Source organism: Peromyscus eremicus, chromosome 9 (genome assembly GCF_949786415.1).
Source record: "Peromyscus eremicus chromosome 9, PerEre_H2_v1, whole genome shotgun sequence".
Classification (NCBI taxonomy): Eukaryota; Metazoa; Chordata; class Mammalia; order Rodentia; family Cricetidae; genus Peromyscus; species Peromyscus eremicus.
In genome coordinates, this window is record NC_081425.1 from 59530704 (window position 1) to 59541809 (window position 11106).

The following is an 11106-nucleotide window of genomic DNA, read 5'->3' on the forward strand; positions in this document are numbered from 1 at the left end:
GGCCATCATTCCTTGTCCATACCCATTTCTATAACAACAACAACAATCCAAATATGCAGCAAGTTCATAATTTTTCTTGGCAGCACCAGATAGCTGAGGTCCCTGGGAAATCGGCCAAACTAAACGGCAAGGGGAGAATTGGATGCGGCTCGCAGTAAGTGTTGATACTTACTTGGGGGAGGCAGAGGCAGGAGGCATATCTCCCTGTTGTTACTCCCAACAGCCAGAGGAGTTTGCCGGGACTTTGAGGCCCAAACCTTAGGCTTTGATGCAGAGAAGGATTTCAGGACTGGACAGCTTATGAAGCAGAGTTGGAGTTTATTAATATTTTCATGTAAGCTTAAACACAACGCTTGAGGAAAAAGGAGAAGCACTCGGAAGAAACTAAGACATACCCAGAGAAACAGTGTGGGCTTCTCAGAGAGGAGTCTCAGGAAATGTGGCTCTCTTTTGAGTAATTTTACAAAACTCATGTATTGGGTTGGGGGGCAGTGTTTGAAGCTACTGTCTTTAAAGAGTGGCTGAGAAGCCTAAATGAGCTCATAGGGTGGTTCCTGGGGGCACTGCACAAGATTACAATTGACAAAGTCCCCAAGACACAGGAAAGTAGGACACCTTTACTGCAAAGTTAATGGTCCTTTTTGAAAAATCCCAGGAGATGTCTAGGGAAAGGTATTGAGGCCTTAAGCCTGCCACATTGTTATCTGAACATAAAATATCTGTATATGAAAAGAATATTAACTTTATGTCTGCAGCCTTTGCAGGAAATGTTAATTAATTCCATAGAAGTTGTATTTCTTCACTGACTCCGGAGTGGGAGGTTCTTCTCCCCTCCTGTGTCTCCATCATGTCCTCTTCTTTCAATCTTGCCTCAGCAGGACAGCTGCACCTGCTGAAGTGAGGTAACCATATACCTGGAAAGCCTCCTAGAGCTGTTGACAACTGGCAATAGCAAATGAGTTGGGGAGTTGGGGGAGGCTTGGAAGGCCACAAATACAGAAAACTCTCTCATTATCATAAGTGGATGCTCACAAAAGGCTGGCAGACCCTAAGCCAGTATCCCTTACAGTGCAGGCCTACGGGAGGGACCAGCTGCCGAGGGTTCCCTCCAGTTGACATATAAAAGCCAGGCCAGATTCTTCTTCTGTATCTCCTGAAACCAGAAGTTTCTGGGGGAGAGGAGTATGGGGGTATATGAGGGATATTGGGTCCAAGACTGCAGATGTTGAGGAGGTCAAAACCCCTGAGAGGGTCACATCCCCAAACATAGGGTACTGCCTAAGATTGGGACTGGTCCTAAAAACAGACTGTCCCCTTGCCTCCCACTACCATGCAAACAAGCATCTAGTAGTGACTGTAGTGGAATACTGCCTAGAGTGTGGGAAAAGGATCCTCTGGCCAGTGCATCACAGAGGGGACCTACACTGAGGACAAAGAAGCTCTTTGGAAAATAATTAGCCTCCACTTTAAACATGGTGTTTCAAGAGAAATTGAAAAATGATCCACGCATGGTAACCATAGCAATAAAAGATTTGAACATCAGCAGACTGCCTAAGACTGGCAAAAAGCTAAACTGAAGGTCTAGCAAAGCAAAGACAGCTTTCAGATACCAAAATCCTCAGCACCTATTGACAACACAGCGTGTAGACTTTAACAAAACCACCACACAAGGGGAAATGAAAGGGACGTCAAGAAACAAGGCACCAAACAGACAAGACTCCGAGTGACAGACGCTGGGACCAGCCAACTGGTCCCAACTTGTTTCTAAACATTGATTTTTTTTTTTGGTTTTCGAGACAGGGTTTCTCTGTGTAGCTTTGTGCCTTTCCTGGAACTCACTTGGTAGCCCAGGCTGGCCTCGAACTCACAGAGATCCTCCTGGCTCTGCCTCCCGAGTGCTGGGATTAAAGGCGTGCGCCACCACCGCCCAGCAACATTGATTTTTAAACAACTTTTTGATGCTTAAAAGTCCAAGTGGGAAAAATGGAAAGCATGTCTGGTGGAGAACTCCAGTAATAAGACAGAAACTTTCAGAATAACCAGTGACCAGACTAGAAAGGACACAGATACACCGAGAATAGGGAGGGCACTTGGTGAGGGTGCTAGTTCGTTTTCTACCCACTTGATCCAAGCTAGAGTTATTTGGGAAGGGCGAGCTTCAACTGAGAAAAGTCACTCCGCCAGATTGGCCCATGGGCAATAATCAGTGCAGATAATCGAGGCCCGGCCTTTGAAGTTTCATAGGGAAGTTTGAAAGATTCCCTTCAAGAATCTCAGGCTGTTCAACATTTTGAACAACAATCTGGGGCTCTGGTGAGCTGAAGCTAAAGAACCAGCTGTGGTTAAGAAGAGACCTGCATCACTGAGGCAAACTCTTTGGGAAAGTGTTTCTCAAGGGCAGCACACAGATGCTGTGGGACAGAGGGGCCATAGCTGTCCTTTGTGCTGACAGCTTAACTCTGTGTATCTAAGAGTCCCTCAGATGGTCCTGGATTTGAAGGCATGAAGAGGTCATGGAGATCCGCCCGGCACCAGGAGAGGCCATCAGTGAAGATGCAGCCTCAGTTGTAAAAGAAGCCTCAAGTCTGAAGAGATCATGGAGAGAAGTTAAGGCTTGGTACTGTGTAGCAGGGTCAAGGTTCCTGAAGAGATTCCAGGAGAGGCTATCGCTGAAGGTGCAGCCCAGGTGCAGAGACTCCAGCAATTTGCAAATGCCAGTACTGTGGGATGACCACTGAGGGCAACAGCAGGTGTGGAGTGCAGATAACTGGAGCTTGTGAGACGAGCTGAGTATGCTATGAATGGTAAAGCCAGAGGAATGCAACTCTCCAAGCCCTTTGGAGCCCAAAAGATCATTTCTGAATGCCAGACAGTAGACATTGAGTTATTTACACTTTCAGAGTTTAGTTTTGCATTGTTCATATTGTGACTGTGCCCTGGTTATTCTTTCTTGGAATACAAAAAAAATATTTAACTTGCTTTTTGATTTTACAGGAACCCATGTTCTGGATATCTTAGAGAAACTTTGGAATTGTACAAATATTTTGGAGTTTTAGAAAGACTTTGAATATTTCAGAGAGACTGGATATTTTAAAAAGACTCTGGGGATTTTAGAGAGACTGGATGTTTTAGAGAAACTTTTAACTTTGGCAGAGACTGGGTATTTTAAAGAAGCTAAATTTTTAAGATGTTTGAATTTTTAAAGTATGTGGGACTTTCAAAGGCTGGAATATGTTTTATATTGAGGCACTGATACTAATATCTCAATGAGATCTTGGGGATAAATAAGAAAGGGAAGGTTATAGTTCAGTAAAAATGTGTTCATGTGTCAAGTTCACAAGGGATCAATTGTGCTCGCTAGTTTTTTGAATCAACTTGACACACACTAGAGTTATTTGGGAAAAGAAACCCCATAGTTAAGAAAAAAATCACCCACCAGAATGGCTCATAGGCAAGCCTGTGGGTATTTTCTTCATTGATAATTGATATGGGAGGGCCTAACTCACTGTGGATAGTGGCCCCCATGGGCTGGTGGTCCTGGGAGCTATAAGAAAACTGCTCTCATTTTTAGCAGCTCTTTAGAGAGGGATGGATAAATATTTGGAGATCATCTTCCACTTTTCTTTTTTTTTTTTTTTTTTTTTCTTCGAGACAGGGTTTCTCTGTGTAGCTTTGCGCCTTTCCTGGAACTCACTTGGTAGCCCAGGCTGGCCTCGAATTCACAGAGATCTGCCTGCCTCTGCCTCCCGAGTGCTGGGATTAAAGGTGTGCGCCACCACTGCCCAGCCATCTTCCACTTTTAAGACAAAGTATTCAGGTGGGTGCTATGGTCTGTCAACAGTTTTTCCTATAAGAAAGCTCTTTGCAATTCGAAAAAGAAAAAGAAAACAGGAAAGAAAGAGATTCTGTGATTACTGTTTCCTGGTCATACAAGATGTACCCCACAATGTGCACCTAGAAATGCCACCCCACATTCTACTCCGTAACTTAACTGTTTGTGTTTATTACCATGCCCACATACCACTTTCAAAGCCTCACAGAATGGGACTCCATGTTTCATCCAACGGGACTTCATGTTTTACCATGCTTAACACATTGATAAACAGTGTCCTGCTTGTTTCTCTGGAATTCCTCATGGAGCCTCTCAGTTCATACGTCCATCCTGCCTCTCTTACTTACTGCGTGTGCAGTAAGTAATGATGAGGAGCGTTTCCACCGTGAGCATTTCTTAAACACGTACTCTTTCTGTGAGTCTTCAAGCCCCTCTTCTCGTTCTATATAAAACATATAATAAATTGTTGTAACTACAGCCGCTGCTGTGCTGTGGAACTCTAGAACTTCTCCTGTCTAATTATTTTGGCACATTAGTTTCTAGTGTTTCTTCCCTCCTCTTCCCCCCCCCCGCCCCCCCAGGACAATTGTTTTAAAACCCTTTACTTAAATCAGATAAAATCTTTTAACTTCTACATATGACTGATTACATGAGGCATTTGCCTTGCGGTATTTGATTTATTTCACTTAATGTAATGGCCTCCAGCTCCATCTACATTGTGACAAATGACAAAATTTTATTCTTTGTGGATACACAATATTTTATCCTTTAAAAAAATCCGTCTGTCAGACGGGTGGTGGTGGCGTACGCCTTTAATCCCAGCACTCAGGAGGCAGAAGCGGGCAAATCTCTGTGAGTTCGAGGCCAGCCTAGTCTACAAAGCGAGTTCCAGGAAAGGCGCAAAGCTACACAGAGAAACCCTGTCTCGAAAAACCAAAAATAAATAAATAAATAAATAAATAAATAAATAAATAAATAAATAAAAATCCATCTGTCTAATGATAAGGACTGTGGTTAAATCCATATCTTAGCCATCAAATTTTCCTCTGAAATCTCACAAATACAAAACCCCATATGCGTTTAGTTCTAGGAGTATTAATTCTTTTCAGTGTTTCTGGCTTTTGTATGTGAGGACACTCATAAAACTCCCAGGCAACTCTCTCTCACACCCCCCCCCCCACCTGTTCTTCTGCTGCAGAAAGCAGCCTCAAAGAAATACTCCCAGTTCAGCACCGACGTGGCCGAGGCCATCGCCTTCTTTGACTCCATCATCGCAGAGCTAGAGACAGAAAAACGGCCGAGGACTGCTGAGGTTGACCTGCCCAATGAAGATGTGGACTTTGATGGTGAGTGCTGAGGAGAGGTGGGGCTGTGAGTGGGCTCCGGGGATGGCATCAGGGACTAGACCTTCTTTGCTGAAAGGAACTCCCTCACTGTCATGACAGGCTTGATCCCGGTACCTTGTCTCAGTCGCCCTGGCTGTCACTGCCCCAGCCTTCACCTGTGGTGTTTTTTTATTTTATTTTATTTTATTTTTTTACTGCAGCTGCCAGGGTGGGACCCCTAACACTCCATGAGGGAAAGCGAGAGGAAATGGCTAAGGAGAGAAGATGTCAGTGGGGAATGTTGTCATACAGGGGGATGTTTCTATTTTGCAAGATGCAAACAAAATTCTGGAATGTGAACATTCTTAACACTACCTAATGGTGTACTCAAATGACTAAAACAGGCCGGGCATGATGGTGCCCCCCTATAATCCCAGCAATTGGAAGGGTAAACCCTTTAGGAGGACAGACAAGAGTTTGGAGGCCAGCGTGGGCTGCCTAAGGAGACTTTATTTCAAAAAGCCAAAACTCCAGGCCTAAATATATGGCTCAGTCTATAATGTGCTTGCCTCAAAAGTATGAGGACCAGAGTTCAATCCCCAGCAGCCAGGTATGTGTGATGGTGTGAGCCTATAATCTCAGTGCTCAGGAGGCAGAAACTGGAGGATCCCTGGGCCTTTTCAGACAGGCTGGCTGAAATAGTGAGCAGGATAGTGAGAGACCCTGTTTTTTAAAAAAAAATAAACAAACAAAAACAAAAACAGGGTGGATAAATTGAGGAAGGCATACTCAAAACTAAACAAAAACAACAAAGCCCAAACCAAAACTACGGAGTGAGGCCCTGTCTCAAAAGGAAAAGAAAAAGAAAAAAAAGAAGGCCAGTGTTGTGTGACTTCTCCTGGGGAGACCTAACACAAATATGTCTACTTACCCTGGAGGCTAGGGGCTAGACAGATCGATCACCCAGGACAGACCACAGTGACTGTTGCACAGATGTCCACATTGGTGAAGCAATGAATTTTTACTGAGGTGATGAGCTGGAGGATGGGGAGGTGTTACTTACAAAGAGCAGGGGTAACTCAAAAGCAGCTGTGTTGCCAGGAAGGCCACCCCAACACAGGTGACAACATCTTTTTCTCTAAAGTTTGGCTGCTCAGAGTCTCCACCCCAGCAACTGTTTACAGTTATACAGACTATAAAGATATATAAATTATAAGTGCTTATAATCCTTTCTACAGGGTTGGGTAGGGGACCTCCAGAGTCTTCCAAGCTTTTGTTCTGACACGTGTGACCTCTTGGTGACCTATTGTTCACTGATGCTGGTGAGCACCTCCCTCCCCCAGGAAATGCAGAGGGAGGGTTGCAATTGGGAGGAGTGAGCCATAACAGCCAGTGATGGGGCTCAATGGCAAAAGTGCTTGAGCCTGAAAAACTGAATTCACTCCTGGAGAGAACTGACTTGGGAAGGTTGTCCTCTGACACACCCTTCCCCACCCCCACCCCCCAACAACAGCAGCAACAATCTCTGTTCGTTGTAAAAACAAATGAACCAAACAGCACACTGAAGTATTAAAACCTCTAGGTGCTAGGAGTCACAGCTCAGCAGTTCCAAGGTGGTCCTGATCTCACAGAGGACCAGAGTTCGGTACCCAGCACCCACACTGGCCTCCTGTAATTCTAGCTTCAGGTGATTCAACACTGTCTTCTGGCCTCTGACAGTGCCTACACTCATGTGCACACAATTAAAATTAAAAACCAATTAGAAAAAAGAAACTAAAAGACAGATACCATCTGTAGGTCACGGCCACAGTTGGCACTTGGGCATATGACTTTCCCAAAGGATATTCAACACACTCAGATTTTATTTATATTTTACTTTTTAGCAAAAATGGAATCTCTTTGAACAATATGTCATGCATTGGGGCATCCTTCCGGAGTCAAGAGTCAATGAGTACAGCTCTTGGTGCTGTCCCAGCCCTGAGCTTTGCTGAATCTGACTCCACCCCCAGACCCCTGCAGCCTCCTGCAGAACTCACGGCAGTGAGCCTGTCTTTCCATGCTGGGGATTCCCCACCTGTCCATGCTCTCCTTTACCTTCTGCTCCCCCCGATAGTGGCCAGCTGCCAAGGTCACTTGCTTCTCTCTTCCAGTGGCGACCAGTTCACAGGAGCATAGCTTGCACTCCAACTGGATTCTGCGGGCACCACGCAGACATTCTGAGGCCATCACTGCTCACGCCACTGCAGACAGCCGGTTTCGAAGGAGCACGGAACACAGGGTCACGGGCACCCAGAGGAGGCTTGAGAGATACCCCATTTACCTGCCAAAGGCTGTGGAAGGGGCATTCAACACCCTGAAATTTAAGCCCAAAGCCCACAAAAAAGAGTAAGTGCTTGGACTTAACAGAACCGAGACAATCTCATTGTGCTCCCGACTCATGGGGTGCTCCAGACTTAGTGTGTGTTGGTCCCTCATCCCATGTGCAGAAGTTGTTGATTTTATGGGGGGTGGGGCTTGGCTGAGATGTTTTCCCACAGTCTGTACTCCAGCAGCCTGGCTCACATTGTCCTCCGTTCTGACCTTGTTTCCACCCTGCCTGCCAGCTTCCTCTCTGGCCCGCTGCTTACATCTTCTGTAGCTCTCCAGTGACAGCGTGGGTTGTACAGACAGAGCAGCAAGCAGCAAGCAGTGTTATGCTGAGATACTGTCACCTTGGAAGACATTGACGAGCCTCTGCTCTGCAGAGCAGGGCTTCCTGCTGGTCTGGCCCCTGTGGGGACATACTGCCACTAGCTCCTGTGGGGGCATATTGCCACTGGCTCCTGTGACTTCTCTGCTGCCAGACCCTTGTCTCTCAAGACTAGTTCCCATGACCAACTCCCACGCCCCCCTTGCTTTGTGCAGGGCAACCACTCAGGCCAAGCCACAGGACACAAGGGTCTGTTCAGACTCCGTGGTTGTCCCCTTACCTCTTCACAAGTCACTCAACTCTGGTGGATCCAGGGTTTCCTTGACAGCATTTTACTCCTATAGTAATAAGCCATGTGCTCAACATAGTGAAGCCATGGCCCAGTCCTCATCCTTGACCTTCTCCTTTGAGACCAGGTCAATGCCCACTGAAGTCCACCCGCACCCCACCCCGTATCACTTTAAGGCCCGGAACTGAGGGGGGGGGGGAAGCTGATGTTCTTAGCAGAAATGGTGGTAATTTGGGTGTGCCTTCCCTCTGTGTGGTGGCCAGCTTGAGCCTGACCGTCTCCCTCACCCTTCCCTTGCAGCCTGGGGAGCTCCAGACAGATCCTCCGCAGCTTCTCCAGAGAAGACATGGAGTGGGATGAGGAGTTCTTTGCACAGGAGTCCCCCGGGTCTTTGGAGGAGGATCATTTTGAGGCAGAGCATCCCAAAGGGCAATGGCTGATTCGAGAAAGACTCTGGGAACGGACAGTGTCCTGACTTGACTTGTCTCAGCTTGGGTCTTTGTCAGGTGGTCTGCTTTTGGGCAGTGTGAGGTGTTCGGTAGAGTTAAAAATGAAATTATAAACTTATAACACAACCAAACTCCAGCACTGCCTGTCGGTACCCAGCTAGTGCCAAAAAGAGCCGGAGCTTCCCAGGGGACATGTCCTGGGGGATTCAGAGACTGGGCGCTTCCCACAGCCGTGGACAGGAGAGAAGGAAAGGAGAGCTGGCCGCTGGTGTCCCAGAGCAGCGGCACAGAGGCCTTGAATGAGTGACCCTGCTACCCTGCCTTGCCTGGCATACACAGAAGATGGCGTAAATGGCTGCATATGATGTACTCAGAACTGGAAAGGAGCCGCTCTAGAGTTCTGGCCTAAAGTCTCCAAGGATGTGTCTCAGAAGCCCAAGGGGCAAGTCCTGAGGTCACCTCCATCCATGCAGAACGCAGTCAAGAAGGCAGCCCCTTCTGCTCTAGGTCTTTCTGGGGTTTTCAGAAACTCTGCTGCTGGGTTAGCCTGAAAACGGGGCCAGTATCCAGGCGGTAGGGTAGACAATGGTTCTGTCAGGGCTTGCCTTGTGATCACACTGTTGCCCAGAGCTCCTGCACAGACAGCTGGCTGAAGGAGGTGGAGGTAGGCAGGTCTTTCTCCTTTCTGACTCACACAAATAAAGCTGTATCCATGCAACCAGCCCGTGACAGGCTCTGCACCTCCCACTTACAGGTAGCTAGAAGCAAAACGTTCTTTCTGTCTGGGAAGAATTTTTGTAGTTCAGACATTGTTTGTGAAGAGACACTAGCCCACTTGAGCATGGCTCTGGCAGGCCTTGCCCTTCCTCCATTCCCTCTGCCTTGCTAAAAACCATTAGATGACATTCCTAAAGCAAGCCACCGAGTCTATTCCCTTACTTGGCCACTTCCTCTCCTGAGGCTGACTACTAAGGTCCAGCTATCAAAAGATTAAGGTCCAGCAATCAAAAGTCCCCTTGGCCCACCTAATTAACGTGCTCAGTCAAAATCAAACAACTCACCCTAACACGGGGCCTCTCCCTCTCCCTTTATAAAATGTCATTTTCTTATGTGACCCCTCTATCCAGAGACAGTCTTTTGCTGTCAACCCCCACCCACCATCTGGGACAAATACCCCCCCCCCCATTCCCTTCTCCCTCTTTCCTCTGTCTCCTGTCTTTGTCTCTTATTCCCAGCCCTCTGTCCCACTGCGGCACATACATCTCCTTTGTGTCGAGCACTTGGCCTGGGGGGTCCTGAGCTGCCACTTTCCCTTCCAGTCTGACTCTCAGCTCCACCTTCAATGTGTGCCTTGTGCACAACCCAGCAGACACTCTTCATCTGGCCACAGAGCTGTACCCAGTCAAGTTTTTAGGGCCACTGGTTACAGAAGACTCTACACGTTGACCTTCCTGCTTTTTATCTTATCCAAATACTAGCCAGATGTCTTACTTTTCTATTGTCACCATGAGACATTATGACCAAGGCAACTTATAGGTAAAAGAATTTATTTGGAGCTTACAGCTGCAGAGGTTGAGTCCATGACCACCATGGTAGGGAGCAATGGCAGCAGGCAGGCAGGCATACTGCTGGAGTGGTAGCTGAGAATTCTCATCTTGAGACAACCACCACAAGACAGAGCGGGAGCAAGAGCGAGAGTGAGAGCCGGGTGGGGGATGGAGGTGGGGGAGGTGGGAACAGGAGAACAAGCTCCTGTTAGGGAATAGTTTCTGCTTTAGAAACCTCAAAGCTGTCCCCAGTGACACACCTCCTCCAACAAGGTCACACCTCCTAATCTTTCCCAAACAGTTCCACCAACTGGGGGGCCCCAAGTACTCAAATATATGAGCCTATGGAGGCCAATCTCATTCAAACCACCACACAAGGCATATACCTACCTGCTTAACTTCTGAGAGAGCTGAGATCAGGTACACTGTGTGCATGTGTGCATGCCTGTATGTGTGTGTGCATGTGTGTGTGTGTGTGTGTGTGTGTGTGTGTGTGTGTGAGTGTGTGTGTGTGTGTGTGTGTACAGCAGTGATTCTTCAGGGAGCATGCCCATGAATGCTAGCCTGCCGGGGACAGGGAGGCAGACATAAAAAGAGAAGCATTGTCTAAATCAAGCCAGGGACACTCTAGGCTTAGTGGCCATGACAACTGCATAAAGGCCTGTGTGATGTTCTTTAAATTAAATAGTAGTAATAAAAACTTTTATTTCTGTGATCTTGGGTGTCTCAAGCTGAGAATCCTTAACTCAGAAGAGGAAAAATCAACAGCCACTGTGCAGCAGCCGTAAGAACCTCAAGCCAACATGTTTCCTAGGAGAACCCAGAGTCACCCTCAGCGTCCTCCTCTCCAGTGTTTTGCAAGTGCCAATATCAATGTGGGGGGGGGGCGGAGCGGGGAGGAAGGGAGAAGTCGTTCACTTGTTGCCTGACCAGAAAAACCATGTCTGGAGAGTTGTTTAATGGACAGCTTTCATG

The 11106-nt window shown here is 47.2% G+C and overlaps 1 protein-coding gene across 1 annotated transcript in view; it reads left to right on the forward strand.

Moving 5' to 3' along the window:
• The window catches only part of C9H13orf42 (chromosome 9 C13orf42 homolog), a 28123-nt gene extending 19513 nt beyond the window's left edge, over positions 1-8610 (forward strand). The window contains exons 2-4 of the mRNA XM_059273069.1: positions 5031-5178; positions 7308-7542; positions 8436-8610. Of these exons, the coding sequence (XP_059129052.1) occupies positions 5031-5178; positions 7308-7542; positions 8436-8610 (558 nt within the window). The remainder of the gene's footprint in view (positions 1-5030; positions 5179-7307; positions 7543-8435) is intronic.
• Positions 8611-11106: the final 2496 nt, after the last annotated feature.